General features: G+C 38.0%; 2 protein-coding genes across 6 annotated transcripts; both read right to left on the bottom strand.

Moving 5' to 3' along the window:
- Positions 1-1,756: 1,756 nt before the first annotated feature.
- rabif (RAB interacting factor) lies at positions 1,757-5,353 on the bottom strand. 2 transcript variants are annotated; one of them, XM_042496111.2, is made up of 3 exons: positions 5,198-5,353; positions 4,579-4,730; positions 1,757-2,747 (listed from the first exon to the last, which is right to left on the bottom strand). In XM_042496111.2, exons 2-3 carry the CDS (start codon positions 4,720-4,722, stop codon positions 2,499-2,501), a joined length of 393 nt encoding a protein of 130 aa, XP_042352045.1. In that variant the 5' UTR covers positions 4,723-4,730; positions 5,198-5,353; the 3' UTR covers positions 1,757-2,498. The 2 variants fall into 2 exon arrangements, with proteins under 2 accessions (XP_042352045.1, XP_087940787.1); XM_088084661.1 differs by having other exon boundaries at positions 4,579-4,798; positions 5,198-5,311.
- A 1,492-nt stretch (positions 5,354-6,845) lies between these two features.
- adipor1a (adiponectin receptor 1a) lies at positions 6,846-17,167 on the bottom strand. 4 transcript variants are annotated; one of them, XM_088084637.1, is made up of 8 exons: positions 17,092-17,167; positions 15,069-15,284; positions 14,874-14,987; positions 12,513-12,684; positions 12,182-12,368; positions 11,148-11,335; positions 10,830-11,023; positions 6,846-9,402 (listed from the first exon to the last, which is right to left on the bottom strand). In XM_088084637.1, exons 2-8 carry the CDS (start codon positions 15,213-15,215, stop codon positions 9,274-9,276), a joined length of 1,131 nt encoding a protein of 376 aa, XP_087940763.1. In that variant the 5' UTR covers positions 15,216-15,284; positions 17,092-17,167; the 3' UTR covers positions 6,846-9,273. The 4 variants fall into 4 exon arrangements, with proteins under 4 accessions (XP_087940763.1, XP_087940770.1, XP_087940781.1 ...); XM_088084644.1 differs by lacking the exon at positions 17,092-17,167 and adding an exon at positions 16,917-17,070; XM_088084655.1 differs by lacking the exon at positions 17,092-17,167 and adding an exon at positions 16,550-16,890.
- Between the last annotated feature and the right edge of the window lie 982 nt (positions 17,168-18,149).

Here is an 18,149-nt window from a genome sequence, read left to right as displayed (position 1 = left end):
GTGTTGGGGTTCAGCTGACACAGAGGGGGCAGAGCCTGATAGGTGCACAGCACACACAAAACAATAACAGCCACATCCTATAGGAGATCAGCCAGCTGCCAGAGTGAGATCTCTGTGTCAAATAGCAGAATCGTGACATCTGGTGGCAAAGAGTAGACCTACACCTGGAAATTTTTAATGTTCACCTATGCTGTAAACCAGTGATACTCAATTTACAGCCCATAGGGGCAGATTTGGCCCTCGATAGGGTGCCTGGTTGCCCCCCAACCATTTTCTAAATCACAATAAAAAATACAGTAATTCACATGAAGAATTGTTTTTGTACTTTTAGTATACATAAGGTGCCAGAGTGCATAAAACAGCATCAAAATAAAGCTTGTTTATCAAAAAAAAAAGTGCCAGTGAAGGATCCCTTGCAACCCCTGACAGAGGTCCAAGCCCCTACAGAGGTCATAGCTAAACCCCTAATGTCCTAAATCCTAGAAACTTCAGAAAATCCTAAAAATGTCCTTAAATCCCAGAAACATCCAAAAATCATAAAAATGTCTGAAAACCCTAGAAACATCTTAAAATCTGAGAAATATCCTAGAATCCTAGAAATAGCCAATAATTTGAGAAATGACCTACAATCCTAGAAATGTCCTAGAATTCAAGAAATATCCAAAATTTGAGCAATGTCTTGAAATCCTTGAAACTTTATGAGCACTGAAAAGAAAAGAGTGTTCCTTTTATTTACATTTCCACTTTATATTTTACAATAATTTTCCTGCACATTTGACTAGGGGACTGTCTTGGCTGTTTTACACTGAGCAACTTTTAATATGATTTGGGCTTGTGTGGAGTTTTGAGAACATGCATGTGCTTTAATTACAATATTATAACTGGACCTTTGACTGAAACTACCAAACTGGTTAAATTACTGGTAAATGTGTCTGGCAGTCGTATTAAAAAAAGAGGAAATTGAGCAAACTAATGTCGGGCTGTGGTGCTCATTGCAAATAACAACATATAATTCACCGCCTGTAATTTTAGGGTATAATAACACAGATAAATGTTTTTTTTTATTTTCCTCTACAGTGAGTAACAGCAACATATTAATATTTTCAGTATTAAATAATCTGTGGACATTGTTTACTGTGAATTGATTACGGGTATGACATACAGGATTTTCCTTAAAAACAACGTATAGACTCATACAAAAGGAGTCAATCATTTCTTCTTAGTGCGTAGCTATGGGGCAATTGTGAGACAGAGGGCCTTGGGTACAGATATGCAAAGGGCCCCGCCACCTTTCCTACGTAGGAGCAAGACACAGACTGGTTTAGGTGGTTTGTGTCTCTTTGTAATTGTTATTTGTTATTTTCTGAATTTGTGTCTTTTTGAGGTCATTTTGTATCTTTCTTGGCCATTTTGTGGCTTCTTCAGTACATGTTAGGTTGAGTGACTTTTGCAAGTGAAGGCCAAGTGGGCCCCTGACATTTTGGGCCCCTACAGGTCTGTGCCCAGTAAATCCGTTCAGTAATCTATCCACATGCGGTGGTGTATTTACCTGCAGTCTCTGCCCTATGCCTGTGTTTTCCTATGTTATTATCGTTTTGCTGTGTTTGGGACGTTCCTGGGCACAGTGTGCTGGTGGTCTGGACTTATAAAAACGGTAGTGACCAGACCATCAGCAGCAGCAAGAGGAGGCTAAGAAACATCACTGACACAACATGGAGAGGAAAAAATAAATAAAAAAGAAGAGCGAGGCGGAACGCCAAGCATAAAAAGCTGGGGTTGTCTTTTATCTCCAACTGGGATACTGTTTAAAAAGAGTAGCCAACAATTCCTGCATTGGATAACTTTAACTTAAAAAAATGACTTAAAAAACAGTGGTTCAGTTTGACCAAAAGTATGAAATTCAAAAGCATTTGATATACAAAACATAAGAAAATAAAGCAATGAATACTCATATATGTAAAACCTGAAGATTAAAGTCAGTTTTTAATTGACTTCAAAGAATGATTAATTATCCAAAATGGTTATTTACTATAAATTGATTGATCTGGCTGTTTAAGCACTCAAATATATTTATAAATGAAACAATCACTTTTACCTTGTGTTAGGATTCCAACACAATCTCATTAATCTGGCTGGAATTTATTTTTTTTAACGGGTTAAAAGACACTGACATGATGGACCTTACATCAAATTATCCAGGAAGCAGCTGCAGGATGGTATTCAACATCAGCCTCCCAAAAACATCATTATTAGAACAGGATGGTCACTGTCATCATGAGAGAGTGACCTAGTCCTGTTATCATAATCAATATACACTTAACAGTATAGGTGTGTGTGTGTGTGTGCGTGTATGTGTGTGTGTGCGCGCGCGTGTGTGTGTGTGTTTGTGTGTGTGTGTGAGATAAGGTTGAGGTCAACTCTGAATAAATCCATGAAAAGATGCATAGCCTGCCAACAAATTTTTTTAAAGTTCATGTCGACTCACATATACATTTAGACTACGCATGATTCACTCGTTCCACAGCCACGTAGAAGCTTTTCTTGTCATCCAAACAGTGCCAGCCAATTGGTCCGATTTCACAATCTGCACAGATGAGATACTTGATTCTCCCCACGTCCTTAGTGAAGCCCACATTCTCAAAAGTGTACATGTCGTCCACAAACCAGTGGGCGGTCAGAGTGTCCCCGTCCACCGAGCCCTCTGTGGTGCTGAGGCCGCTCTTTTTCCGCATGGATGGTAGGAACAGCTGGTGGGAGAAAACAAACCTCAGATGACATAAAAACACTTCAGAAAGAACTCTAAATCAGTAGTGTAATAGGAGTTGGGGACTTAGTGTACCCATGAAAAGGTTGCCGTGTATTCATGTCTCAATCACTCTGGTCTCCAGAAACATCCACTGGCCGCATGTTGCTTTTCACGATCCTCCTGGTATACAAAGCTCTAGATGGCCCATAGCAAATCGTGTGCTCTCAGTATGTAAACCCTGCAGATCTCTCGGCCTACAAGGCACCACCATCCTTCATATTCCTTCTTTTTTTTTTTTAAATCCCTGAATGTCGCATTTATACACCCAATTAGTCAAACAGCCTGCATGTTGATCTTAGACTATCATATGATAAAAAATTAAAAACCTATAAGACCTTTTTGTTCAGTTAACTATTCTCTTAAAACAATTTACCAGTTTCTATGCATTGTGGCTCATGAATATATGATATTCATGTTTTTCTGAGCCTGTACATCTGTTACAGCTGAGCAAAATGGAGAAAATGTAATATCATGATATCTGTGATCAAATACCGCAATATCAACATTGTGACGGTATTGTAGGGTTGACTATTAGTACTTTCACAAAACATTTACACCATGAGACTTCTGATAAATAATCATCAGTAATGTAGATATAGGCGACTAAGTGGGTAAAGGAAATACTAGAACAGGGAGAACAGTGTGGTTAATTTGGAAAATCAAATCACTTAATTGTAATGCAGCATTTAAAAGTAGGAAAAGAAAATGCTTACATCGTTATGTTATTCAAAATCTAAGATAATATCTAGTCCCACATCACGATATTGATATAATGTCCATATATTGTCCAGCCTTAAAATCTGTAGCTTTCTGTTTTTTGTTTTATTCAGTTTTAGAGAAAGTTTTCAGTTCCCTTTCTAAAGTAAAAGTAGCAATACTACAATAGCAAAAAAATCTCCATTACAAGTAACAATCATCCATTTAAATGACAAGAACAAAAATATTATGAGCAGCACACAAAGTGTTAAAAGTAATTAAATATTAGTCAAAATATTTAAAGTAGTCAATGCATAGATGTCTGTCCTGGGATTCCTCTTCAGATGTTCTTCCTGAGGTCTCTATCCTTTTCACCCATTAAGGGTTTTTTTTTTTTTTGGTGGTGGTGGTGGGGGGGGGTCCTTATCTGGTGTGAGGGTCCGAGGACAGAGGAATGTCGTATATTGTAAAGCCCTCTGAGGCTAATTATGATTTGTGATATTGGACTATAAAGTTCAAATTGGAATAGAATTGAAATTACTATTTCTATAAGCCATTTGGGGCATGCTTTGTGATTGAGATACAATGAACTCTGACGTGATTAACCTGCAAAGCACTTTAGGTTGCGTTTGGCTGCGAAATGACCTATTGCCACCTGTGAATGTTTATCTGTCAAATATCATCATGCTAGATTATTACTACACATTAATAAAATTTTACTGTTGTGGTTGGTCAAAATAAAGTTACAATTTACTCTAAATGCTGGGTGGTTTAATCTATAAAACTGCATGACATTTAATAAATATATTATATGCTTTGAATGTTATAGATGTCTGTATATTACTCATTAACTAGACTGTTTAATTAATTACTCATCTCTAGCTGTCTAGTGGAGTAAAAGTACAATATTTCCATGTGAGTAGTACAAGTGTTGCATGCAATACAAATACTCAAGTTACCTAAAATTTGTACGTCCTTAAAGTACTTCAGTGAATGTACATAGTTGAGCTGTACCACTGGCTTCATTATCACGTAAAGCAATCAGCCCACCAATGTGAGCCCATCGCCCATCATACCTCTTTCTCTGCCATCACAGCCATCCCCGGACACAGCACCTTGGACCCGCAGCGCTGACACACCACAGACTTGCTGTTCTTTCCGTCCTCAGACACCAGGTCGGACCGCTCCGTGCTGTCTTTGGACTGCTGATTATTGTCCATCTCGAACCCTGACAAACAGCACATTCACGTTGTTGTACATGCACAAGTGGTTTGGGACACAGTATCCTCCACCAGCCTGAACAGAGGGACAGTAATTAACCGTGAGGACTAACTGTCCTGTGTAAAATCGGAGCGCTATCTTAACGAAAAGAAAGAGTGGCGCACATAAAGTGGACCGGAACTAAGAGTATTCGGAACCTTTGTAGTGAGGAACTCACTAATATTTTTCATTATCCAGAAAATATGACTAATGGCAGACTTATCGCCGAGCTACGGTCTGAGATATTTATGACAAAGACTAACGAGAATAAATATTAGCTTTAAAAACTATCATCTTCACGCTAACGGGAAACCCCACCCCTTGCATGCTAGCATCCGTGCTAACACTGAATTCAACGGACTAAAGATCAGACAACGACATTACACGCATATAAAATGAGATACAAACACTTGAATAAAGTAAAATGAGACGTACCTAAATGCTGAAGTAAATATAATCTTAAATACAACAGCGATATGATAAAACGGACCGGTTAGCTAAACCAAGGCTCGCATACTAGCTTGCTTTGAAGTTTACCAACCACTAAATACACTCGTTCAGAAACTCGGTGATGTGCTTGGTTCCTCATTAAACAGGATAACATTTTTACCGTGGTCTCTCTAAACGAGGATGTAACGCCGTCTGAAAATAAATGTAATAGATACATTTAAATTTTAAAAATTATTTATTTTAAAAAAGCAAAAAAACCCAGAGTTTTACAATAAATTATGATCTGACATTAGACTACAACAGAATATATTGTATCCAAAACACAAATTTTGAGGATTGGTCAGTTGAGATAAAATTGGGTTAAGCAATGGTGGCAGAAATACTTTTATTTTTATTTGTTGGGATATTTATTTTAGATGTAATACCAAAATATTACATACTCCACGAGTTAAATGCATCAATAAAAGTGTTTACATTACATCACGGATTATTATTATTATTATTATTATTATTACTATTATTATTATTATTTTAATTTCTTGTGCATTTTTCTGTAAGCAGCATTTTCATGTGGGCTAACTTTAGCTGCTAAATAAATGTAACTGGGTAAAATATACATGATATTCCTCTATAATGTAGTTAAGTAGAAGTAAAAAATAGCATAAAAATGAAAAAGTCCTGATTGCGTGGTGGAGGATTTGGGGATAGCCTATATTTATTTCCATCTTAAGGAGACTGAGATGCATACCAACTCTATGTTTCCCTGCATACCATACTTACTTGTAATGATGGTGCAGCTAAATACAATCCACCTACAGGGCAGCGTCAGGAGAATTTCTGCCAAGTAAATGGAAGAAGTCAGTTATAGGCAACAACCTACTGAAGCCAGGACATCATGAGCTGTTTAAACTAGTGGTGTATATTTTGTGAGACAGAACGGTTGACCAGCTCACAAAAAGATTGGATGCAGGTTACAGTCTATCAGACAACATATTGATTGAGTACAGTAAAAATAATGTCCATCAACAGACTAACGGAGATGAGTTTATAGGAGTAGGGTGCAATGCATGATCCAGATAGTTACTTTTTGTTTGTTTGTTTGTTTATACAATAGTGAACTGTGCAAAAGCCCTTATATACATAGTACCCATTATAAAAATAATAATTAAAATCCTAATATGCCCTGTATTCAAATAAAAGATGTTAAATGAAGCCTTGAATGAGGCACAGTATCTCTCAAGTGCTTTCCAATTATGTTTGATTAACAGTCCCGGCAGCCTATTATTTAGTATAATCAAATTATGAATCAATCTATTTTAGCAAAAGAACATGGGAGGAAGCATTTCCTAGCACTGGACATTATTGCGGCTATGGTCACATCCCACACATCTTCCTTCCTCTACCAAGCAAATGATGAGAAGCTGTCTGTTGCAGTTCATGTGCCCACAACATACTAACTGTTGATCTCTATAATTCATAGAAAACTACTTTATGTAAACACAGTCTTGCACAGCTATAAGACTCATGATAAGCTGTAGACCATTAATCCTTTTGTTTTCACTGTTGCTTACCACTTCTGTGTTCTTGGCAAATATCACAAACTCTAAGAAACAACTGACAATTGGACACCACGTTTGTACATGTGGAAAAAAATTTATTACAATAATTTTCCAAGATTACCATTAATAAATATTTATGTTTACATTTCAGTGAAATGTATGATTTATCACTTTCTACACAGGACATTACACAAAGTCAAGAATACACATCGTTTTAGTCTTTGTAATAAAGCTCAAATAAGTTGATCTAGAAAAAGGAGTCTTAAACAGCAGTTGATACAACCTATCCATGGAGTTGTAAGTTCAATAATGATTCGATTGTATATATGGCAAGGAAAACAAGAAAAGTCAACATCTGGAAATCCTTTAAGCTCCCTTGACTGTTAAGATAGGCCGTTTTATTTAAAAACATTTCCGTTGGCCTAAGGCACAGGAATACTAAAAGTTTATATCAATCATACATAACACATTTTAAACCCCGTACGGCGATTTTTCAATTTAATAGTATACACTAAGGTGCATTTGATATTTACACCTCTCATTGCATCTGAAATCTAGCACAAAAGAAATATCTCTAGCTGACAAAAACACAATTTGACCGATCCAGATCTGTACATTGTGCGACGCCCAGGAACTGTTACTGAAGAAATGTAGTAATGATGAGTCGTTGGACTGAAACATGATGGCAGGGGAGTTCTTTCACTTCTACATTTTAAGGGTCTAACCTCAACTGAGCAGATACATTTGGCACAGTTGCAGCTTTTCTGTGCCATTATGTCACTTGTTTGGGACTTTTGTAAATTACAACAATGCATCAAAAACCCCAAAATGCTGAGGAATCAGTTTAAAAGGGATGGTGCAGATCTTTTTAAGCAGGATTGTATGAGGTACTTATCCATAACCAGTGTATTACCTACAGTAGATGGCAGTCGGCACGCCCCCAGTTTGGAGAAGCAGGCCACCACAGAAGCCAAGCAATGTATTCCTGTGAATGGCAAAACAGCAGCAAAATGTATTTTAACCATTTTAACTTGCCACCAGAGAACAGTTTCTAATGGGGAATTGAAGCTAATATATTGCTCTCTTTAGAGCCAGACTCTGTTGAGAAAATCAGAAATCAGAAGCTGCTGGTCAATCACTGCATCCATCACTTTTTTTGGTATGTGTTATTGTGTAACCATAGTGTTTTGAGTGGTTAGTTCAGAGTCACCAAAGTCAGTCACTTTTTTGGTCAATGTATTCTTGTGGTTTTGACGAGAGTGTAGATGGGGAACAAGTCGTTAATGGCTTTCCCATCGGAAAGGGCTGTCTGTTTCAAAGTAAAACAGTGAAAATATTCTCAATGTTGAGTACACTTAACTGCTATAACCTCTTTTGGTGGCAAAAATAAATTTTGTTGCTACCCCAGCTCACAGCAGTACATTGCTTAACTTCCATGACAGTGCTCTTGCCTGATTCTCTAAACTGAGGGCGTGCTGACTCCCATCTACCGTATGTAATACACTGACGATGGATAAGTACCTCATACTATCATAACTATCCCTTTTCAATCATTTTTGTAAAAATTCAGACGAGCATTGGATCTTGTCTTACTCAAGACCAATCTATAGATCATATCTATAGGAGTTAGGCTGCGTTTCTTTCATTCATTTCATGTATTTTATTTTATTTTGATGGGATTTTATTTTATTTCTAATTAGATTTCCTGGGGGGTGGCGACTGGGCATTGAGAGTACAGTTCAGGTTTTATTGCAGAGCAGGCGTGGATGGGTTTGTATAATGGTCCTCCAGGTTTTAACGCAAAGCTGCGCATTCAGTGTCAGCACAGTTAGAAAACATCTGGTCACACCTCTATACACTATATGTGTAAACTTTCATTCTTTTAATACAAATGTGTGCGCAGGCCCTCAAGCTCCTAAATGGTCCTGGACTGCTCTACACCTCACTCCTGGTGAACAGTACATTCATCCTCTAACCTGCATGGAAACTGGGAGGAAGGACAGGAATGGTTTACAGTATGTGCCCTCTGCTACAGCACAAATAATACTCTCTGTACCCTTTGTGCAATGGTAACAGACTATGAAGAGGTCGGGGTACTAGTGAGCTTCTAAGAAGTGACCATCAGTTACAGTAATCTACGATTTTGGTTAAAATCCCATTTTGACCTTACTTGAAAATGTAGAGTTCAAGTTTCAGAATTATTGAAGAAGTAGTGCCTGTTGAAGATACCCTCTGTAGTTCAATGGCTAGTTAATGCTACTTTATTTGAGCAAAAAAGAGCCAAAAAGAAAGACCACCAAAACCCAAAACAAGATGTTAGCAAATCAGAAGTACAGAAGGAGCAATAAGTGACTATATTGAATTCCAGCAGCATTTAAAGTGATTGTGTGTGCGAGTGTGTGTGTGTGTGTGTGTGTGTGTGTGTGTGTGTGTGTGTGTGTGTGTGTGTGAGGTGTTTGTGGGACTATAAAGAAAAGTATGAGTAGGTCACAGTCAGGCCTCTCAGAGTAGAGAGTCATCTGTGCATCCTCCCTCAAGGCCGTAGCGAAATTCCTGCAGGTTGGAAACCCCGTAGAAATGGATGAATGCCGCCGCCACGACCAGAACATGGAAAATCTGATGAGAGTGAAACTAGAAGGAGAAAAGGAGAAAAGGAAATGTTCACGTATCAGTTTCATTCATTATAATTTATCTGTGTTTGATCAAACAAAGGAAAATACATGTATTGTCTACAGCGGTGCCTGAAACGGCTCCTTTTGTTTACTTGTTCTTTATTCCCTTCAGTGTAAAAAAAAAAACACACTCAGTGGGTTCCACTTTGAGATTTCAGTCTCTTGTGAATGATCATTATTTTGAATCACTTCTGAAAGATGTGTGGCCACGGGGGGCTGTGTATTCAATCTTCACATCTTTTTGGTGCCGAAAAAGTCGTACTGACAGCTGGCATTGAATTTCTGGTCAAACTCAAGTTTACTTATTTTATAATTTTTTGATTAGAGGTTTCTAATTACAGACCAAATTTTACTAATGACAAACTATATATTATCTAGTTAGTTCCAGCTGCTTGCGTTTAGACAGCACATGGCAGTTGAAAACTTCATAAAGTGGAAAGAGTTTTGTAAAAAATGATTTTTCCTGTTTTTATACAAAATAAGTACTGTTTTCGCAACAAACCTTGGACACTGTATCATTACTAGAGCTGGGCGATATGACTGTATAAACCACGCAACAGTGGCAAAGTGTCAACTGGTAGAGATTTGGAAATACCATTTCTTCCATGGGAGCTATCTGGAGCAGGCTATGTAGCAAATCAGGGCTGTATTGTCGCATCATCTCATGATTCTTGCAATTCTCACAATTTCACCAATCCAGCTGCTTCACAAGGAAATGTGAGTTTGGCCATAGACTGTACATAAAGATATAAAAAATAAATATAAATATCTTTATTTACAGTCTATGAGTTTGGCAGACAAGGAAGAGATTGAAGTTGTAAATACAGATACCTGTAAGACTTGAAATTATTGTTCTCAGGAACCTTAGCTTTCATTTTTTATTTGTTTTTTTAACTTTTCTGTTTTGAGTCTTTCTCATATCTCAATTAAGGCAGCTGTTTTTGTTTGTATGGAAATGCATACCTGAATATACAGATATGCATATGCATGAATATACAATTTCTGTATGACATATATATATATATATATATATATATATATATATATATATATATATATATATATATATATATATATATATATATATTTAGATAAAAGATTTTGGCCATATCACCCAGCCCTAAAGATCACTAGAAAAATCTCGAGCAATACTCCGCTGTAAGAGCTATACAATAGAAATATTTACATTTGTTTTGTAAGAAGCAAATGTAAAGCACTGCATTGTGTTTTTCACATAAAATGTCTAAACGTTCCCCCCTCCACTATGGTGAATATAGAATAATTTTAAGTCGATTATCTTTTTTTGGGGTGGTGAAACTTAACTGCACCACTAAACCTGACTTTCTTAAGCTCTGTTATGTAACGTAAACACATTCAAATACTTACCCAGATGTCACACTTTCCAGGAAAGTAGCGCTCAGGGATCCTGGCAGCATACAGACCCGCTCCAGTGATATACATGGCACCCATCAGGTAGAACCAACCCATCTGGCCCACTGTGGTGGCCTTAACAAAGCCCTCCTCGATGGTGAAGTGCATGGTGGGGACAATGCCGCTTAATCCAAGACCCATGAACACACCTAGGAGAAAAGTGGATTGACTTTAATTTTCGTTGTTTAAAAAAAATGGCAAAATTTACTTTACAATTATAACACAAAGCAAGCACATTAGAGGAAAGTGCATATTATCTCAACTGGTTCCCACCTGCTCTTGTAGGTCTGTGACGAGGTGTTGAGAACCGGTCCCACTGAGCCACTATGATGGCGGCAATGCCCAGGACACATACAATGGTGAGGTAGATAAGTCGAGGCTGAGGGGAACAATAGAACGAGTAGTACAGCCAGGGCACGAAGGAGCCCATGATCAGGAGGGCGATGCCCGAGTAGTCAAGCCTAAAGAGACGGGAGTGATACAGAGACAACAGCTGTTTGTTTGGCTGGAAGATCTGGAAGAAAGCTGATGTTTACTCACGTTTCTAAACATATTAGGGGTCAACCAATATTGTTTTTTTCTGGGCTGATACCAATACTGTTACCAATTATTAGTAGTTAATGAGACTGATAACTGATATTTGGAACTTATATGCATTTACAATAAAAATGAAAATATTTCTATCAATATTTAGAATTTGGAACATAACTAACTCCAACACAAAACTTTGTTTAATACCTTTAGAAAATTTTCATTCAAAATTGAAACTTTCAACATTAATAAAAAAGGTTTTACAAATTAAATGTTCCTCCCATGCTGACACTTTCTTTGCACTTTTTAATTAATGAATTTTTATAAGCGATCCTTAAAATAAAAAGCTGATAGATAATTGATAAAAAGCCAAATGTGGGCCTCAATAATTGTCCAGGCGGATAATGTGTCGACCCCTAAGACACATACGTACTTCCCAGAGTGATTTTTCACATTTTCACAGGATCACTGTGGACCTTATGATAATAGTTTGTACATTTCAACAGCTACGGCAGTCTTCCAGAGTAAATGCACTTATCTAACAGCTTTAACATCAGATCAGTGTTAAGCTCTTCACCATGCCACAATGATCGCTGTAGCATTTTTGTACTTTAAACTGAACTATTGACCATTTTGCCCTGAATAATGGCTGTGGGTGTTTCCCGCCTGCCTACGACAAGAGCACTGTTAAAATACTCTGACAGTTGCAAATGATTCCTTTAAGACATACAAGTCAAGTAAGGGAGAAGAGGTGTTTTGACAGTGTGATGTCTTACTTTGAGAAGGTGCGAGACACTTTCTCAGAGTGGCAGTAGACGGTGTGAAAAAGCCAGGAGAAGCTGAGGCAGAGCACAGCTCCCAGGAAGAACATCCCGAACACCACTTTCTCTTGCAGAGGGGCCATAAAATACATGTTGGGCCGCAGCATGGTTAACGTGCCCAGACAAAGGAATAAGATCAGCCCTGAGGGGAGAAAAGAGGCCACTTTTACTAACAGCTGACAAGAGAAGAGACATACATACTATGCTTGTAAACAAAATGAGAACCCCCTAATAAAACTTGTGTTTAACAGTTTCAGAAATGTTATGCAAAGTGTTTCATTCTCACCTAGCAGGTGAGTCCAGATGTTTCCTGTCTCAGTGTGAATTCTGAAGATGCTTCCAAAACAGGCCCGGAAGGAGGGCATAGGGGGCCGATGTCCATGCAGGAGGTAATCGTTGTCCTTTAGCCACTCTGGCAGGACATGGAAAGGGATGACCCTCCAGCGGCCCTCCCAAACCTGAAAAGTAACAATAGCTGTCACTTGCAGATGTATACATTTACAGTGACTATATGGCTCTCACAGAGCAGACAATTTCTGTACATGCAGATTAAATATTTAGGGAGTTTAAGGGCTGATAAACTTAATTAGATTTAGGTAAAATAGACACAATGCATTTTGAGTTATGAGTAGATGTAAAATTTCAAATTAATTTCATATCTTCTAAGTCTTTCAATAGCAGTAAAATCCCCTATAATTCTAAAATCTAATAAACAGGTATATATATATGTATATGTATATATACATATATATATATATAAAAGTATATGTATATACACAGTATATATGAATTGAGAAATACCTGTATGATTTATAATAAACAATCTTGCTCTTGGTCACTCTCAATAGCAACGAATAGCACACAAAATAATGTACACTTGTTTTTTCTTGGGTTGGTTCCCTCTTATTTATGTACATGTATGTGTAAAAACCAGAATCAATATGGCCTGCGCTCTCACAGTACTCTTCTGATGTCAGTCCCCAAGGTTCACACAGAACTTGACAAAAAAGCTTTTAAATTTGCCGCCCCCTCCACTTGGATTAACTTACAGAAGGACTGAAAACTGTCTGAGCTGATCACTATGGGGGAATTAAAGTCACTTTTAAAAGGCTGGGAAAATAGCACTATTGGTCAATGTGACTGCTACTCCAATGATGACTGAAATTTGATGACTGCACTTTTCACATTTTAACTGGAGATTGTGCTCGCTCTTTGCATGTGATAGTTGTGTTTGTTTGATAGTTGTATTTATCTGTCTGTATTTATTGTTGTAACCTTGTTTTAAGCTGCCCTCTTGGCCAGGTCACTCTTGGAAAAGCGATTTTAAATTTCGATGAGTCTTTTACCTGGTTAAATAAAGGATAGATATACCACTGAAGTCGGCTTCACATCAGGCTTTAACATACAGTTAGAAGACCAGATCTTTCTGATCGGGATTCTTATCAATATCTAGATGTGTTTTGGTGCTTTTTTTTTACTGATCAATAAGTTCTTTGTTGTAAGATGACATTGGTCTACCTATGTAGACACACCGGTCGCACCACTTGTCCATCAAAATCTGAAGATGACATATGCTTCTTTAACGGTGAGTTCTTTGATTTTTGAATAGCCCAATCCTAGACCCACAAACTCTATTGTCTGTTGTCACGTGTTTATGGAGGTGGTTGTGCTCGCAGACATGGCTGCATTTCTTCTGGCTCTCTTCTGATGTCTCCTTTTTGTCCTTTTCATCTCCAGAATATAAACTCCATCTTTGCACAGCCTTCGCCAGGTGCAGCGATCAGAGGCAACATCCTCCAGGTCCTCAGGTCTGACCCTGCACCTCTTCAATAGGTTCTTCATCTGGCCCTTATAGTGCTTCTCTGGCCCTCCCACTAAGCATTGACCTCGATGTAATTGGCAATATAGTACTCAGCGGGGTAAGAGACAGGGGGGCATTTGTATAACATGACCCAGCCATTGCAGCAGGCACAGGGTGATAGTAGCTTCAATACTTCTGCAGCTGGCCTGGGGACCTATCTGCGTCTTATATGACACATGTCTGATGTCCTACCATAAACAAAACCCTGTATATGACTCACTTGAACTAGTTGAACAGGTTAATCCCTGTTAGTTGCCGTTGACCTAGATCAGCAACTGTATGCCCATTAACTTCACTTATGAACAACAGAATTCTACTACACCTGGTGTACACCTGTGAAATGAACAGGGTGTTGAGTTTCAGCTCATTTTACATGGCTGATAAAATATTTATGCTGGGTGCTCAATTGTGTAATGTCATATGATCTTTTATCTTCCTTATTCTGTATCATTCCAATATTTACCAATCAACATTTAACAATCACAGTCAACTTTGTCAGATTGGGCTGAATACGCTACCAAAAAAAAAAAAAAAAAAATCAAAAGTAACTATATTCATACCAGTGGCAATTATATTAATACGTGAAATCTGTGTTAATTCTGTCGCGCTAAAGCTGGGGTTGGGAGCAGGAGAATGAAGCCACATTGAATAACGTGCTGACTGACCAGTAAACCATTTTTTGTCCCCACCATCTATCAGAACATTTTGGACAGGCAGTTTAGCCAGATAAGAAATGGATTGATACCGATACAATTTTGGGCTCAATAAATTGAGAAGACATTTTACCTTGTGTACAAACTCCTCCATCTTCTCCATGGCATGGTGAGCCTGAAGTGGTAAAGTCAGGACCTCTCCCACCTCATCATCATCCTCTTCCTCGTCAGCAAGCATTGCAGCTCCCTTTAAAGAGATCCCAAGACAATACTAAAGCTACTGAACCATAACAACTTCTCTCTGGGTATTTTACTGCAACGGCCTTACCTCTGGATGGACGCCTTTAGATGCTGCCGGTCGCCCCCCTCCCTCCTCCAGCAGTGGCCCCAGCTCCATCAGCTCAACATCTGGGACACGGCAGTCCTCAGAGATCCGGCAGTCTGCATCACTTGCAGACCCGTTTCGGCCTGACATAGGGAGACTGCCTGATGACCCACTCACAGCCTCTGTGTTCTGCTTCAGAAGGTACACTTCAGTTTCCTCCTGAGCAACCAGAACCACAATCAGCTCCACCAGCTAAGTATGTTGACATACACAGACAAGAAATTTGACTCCAGTTTTCAGAAGCTCTCAATATACTCTGTGCTGCAGAGAACAAATTTACAGGAAGATCCAAATATAGACATACAGCTAAACAAGGACAAGAAACTTTATCAAGATAAGCACACATTAACATAACTGCTTTGTATAAAGGCAAAAAGTGAAAAACAAGCAGAATCTATATGCAGGTTAAATTAAGTTACTATGTTCTGTAAATAAGGTGGAATGCAAAAGTGCATGATTAATACAGAAAAGCTAGAAAAGGATTTGTGTAGATAATATGTAGATATGTGTGCAGCTTGATATATATGTGGCTGATTTAGTATTGGTAATTGGGAAGATGCAATTATTGATATGGTTCCAATTTCAGCTGATAGTTACATCTGATAATGTGAATCCTGTTTACAAAAGCTGCAGACAAGAAATTTCACAAGAAGGGGGGTCAGCTGGGAGTAAGTAACAAAAAAAGAAAAAAAAACCCAGAATTTTTACTGTCATTTCCTCTAATGTTTTTTTCCTACATCCTGTAAATTCTTGTCAAGGATAGAAGGTCTGACATTAATTAACCAAAATGTTACAAAACAACAACATTTCAAAACACTAAGGGTTTCTGGTTATATTGTCACACACAAGTTTACAACAACTTAATTAATACATTATTTACTCTATAAATTACCAATGTGTTATTTTAGATTACATACATACATACATATATACACACACACACACACACACACACACACATATATATATATGATAATTATAATTACAAGATAATTATTATTGGTTATTTATTGTTATCAGCCACAGTAAATAGGTCGGTTCTGACATTACATATTGGAGCATCTCTGATAAGTTGCTCCATAAACAGAAGTGGCTTTATGTGCATATACTGAAGGTCTGGATACAGTGAATGTTCAGTCAATTCAATCTGCATAGCCTCACATGTAACAGCGACGACATGATATTATATACATGCTGGCACAATGGCTGGTACAATGCGTGCTCTGCAATACTGAGTACAGTAAAGTGACTTTTATTTTAACTACTGTATAGTTATTAAAGATCAAGGACAAACATTCAAAGTGATAGACGATCATCCAGCTTCTGATTTAAAATGGCTGGTGATTAATCTGGGTCTCGTTTGACATCTGTGTTTCATCGATCAGACATTCACAACAAGAGAACAAAGAAGCGGCTTAACTTACTCACGTCTATGTCACCAGCCAAAATCATCGGTCGACAATTATAGTAGTGACAATACTCCAGATATGAGACAGGATAGTGACATTTGATAACAGCGCTGATGCTGACAACACAAACAAAAGGCTTAACCGAGTTGCTGCTGAGCAGAGCCAGCCAGACGGATGTTGATTAGCACAGCGTCAGACGGAACATGGAGTACAAAAATGTAAACAACCGCAAGATACAAAATACTAAACGCAAACCCGTCGTATTTTTACAGTTGACTACACTTTAAAGTGAGGAGATGACATACAATTTAATGAAAAAACACCGAGCCGTTTATAAGTTGACAGGTCACGGAAAGCTCATATATTATCTTGCTAACATTACCTTGTAGCTAGCGCTGAGCTGTCGCTAACCAGCCGAGCAGGCGACACTGGTTTGACAATTAACTTGCTAGCAGTGAGATAAAAGTCTTTACGACGAAACAGCCATAAAACGTTATATAGGTAAGCTGTTGTACTGACACCTGCTTTGAAAAACTAAATAAATGGACAGAAGTTACCTGACAAGGTAGCCCACAAACCAGGAAGGTGAATTATTTATCGATATGCGAAACACAATCCTTTCCGGAAGTGAAGTGCTCTTCCGCAAACCTAGCTTCTTTTTTTTTTCCAAAATAAAAGCACTCATTTGTTCGTACATTTCGGGACTGTACTTTATCTATTAGAAGAGGGGGTGACTACGGTAGGTATTGTATACCCCCCATACCATGACCCTCCCTGGAGCTACAGATATTATTCTTTGAGCGAGGGGAAAATGCATGACCCTCTCCCTTCATCATAAACAACCGTATTTCACAGTTCCTGGCTGAGTTAAATGTTGTGATTTCAGAGGTTTCTCACGTGCCGTTTCAGGGTTCTGGGGGTATTTCATATATATACAAAATACAGAATTGAAAGTCTTTACCCACAGTCAAATTAAAAAACAAACAAACAAACAAACAAACAAACAAAAAAAACAAACAACAAAAAACAAACCAGAGGTCATACCCCGGTGCCTATAGTAAGTCTTTGGGCAGTTTATAATAATATCTATAAATGCATTTAAAATCTTGCATCTAAAATAAATATTATATACAGTATGTATCACAGAGGAAACGTTTTCTATTAATAAGGTATTTGAGGCCATATCAAAATGTAATCTAATATATTTCAGAGACTATCAGCACAGTATGACAGTGTTTTGTGCTTCAAATCTATCTGAAATGCACTTTAACCCGGAAATATTTTAAGTGTTATTTTTTTTGATACAGTGATCAACAGTGGGATATAATTCCCAGTAAAGGCATAAAACCATAAAAGAGGCGGATGAGCAGCATCAACAAAGCAGAGACTGAGAAAAACATACAGGGTTGGATAAAAGCCGCTGTTCTCACAGCCTCTTGAAAACAGATGGCTGTGACATATTTGACAATCATTTCTGGGGAAAAAGCGGGATACTGTTAGAGCATACATGGTAATGTTTTTTTTCTGAATCAAGGTCCATTTATCTCTGACATACAAAACAGTGTGGCCTCACAGACTACCTTGCTCTGATGTTTTTGTGTTGTGTCTCAAAGGG

Source organism: Plectropomus leopardus, chromosome 2 (assembly GCF_026936395.1).
Source record: "Plectropomus leopardus strain MGB_pleo_1.0 chromosome 2, ASM2693639v1, whole genome shotgun sequence".
NCBI lineage: Eukaryota > Metazoa > Chordata > Actinopteri > Perciformes > Serranidae > Plectropomus > Plectropomus leopardus.
Note: the sequence above shows the minus strand (reverse complement) of the source record. Positions and strands in the feature narration are given on the sequence as shown.

What these genes read in the sequence shown, in the direction of transcription:
- adipor1a (XM_088084637.1), bottom strand. Translation starts at nt 15,215, where the DNA reads ATGTCAGGCCGAAACGGGTCTGCAAGTGATGCAGACTGCCGGATCTCT. An exon ending in TGGAGGAGTTTGTACACAAG is followed by an intron (nt 12,685 to 14,873) that starts GTAAAATGTCTT and finishes GTTACTTTTCAG; the next exon opens with GTTTGGGAGGGCCGCTGGAG. An exon ending in TCACAGACCTACAAGAGCAG is followed by an intron (nt 11,024 to 11,147) that starts GTGGGAACCAGT and finishes CTTTTCTCCTAG; the next exon opens with GTGTGTTCATGGGTCTTGGA.
- rabif (XM_088084661.1), bottom strand. Translation starts at nt 4,746, where the DNA reads ATGTGCTGTTTGTCAGGGTTCGAGATGGACAATAATCAGCAGTCCAAA. An exon ending in CTGTGATGGCAGAGAAAGAG is followed by an intron (nt 2,748 to 4,578) that starts GTATGATGGGCG and finishes TTCTCCCACCAG; the next exon opens with CTGTTCCTACCATCCATGCG.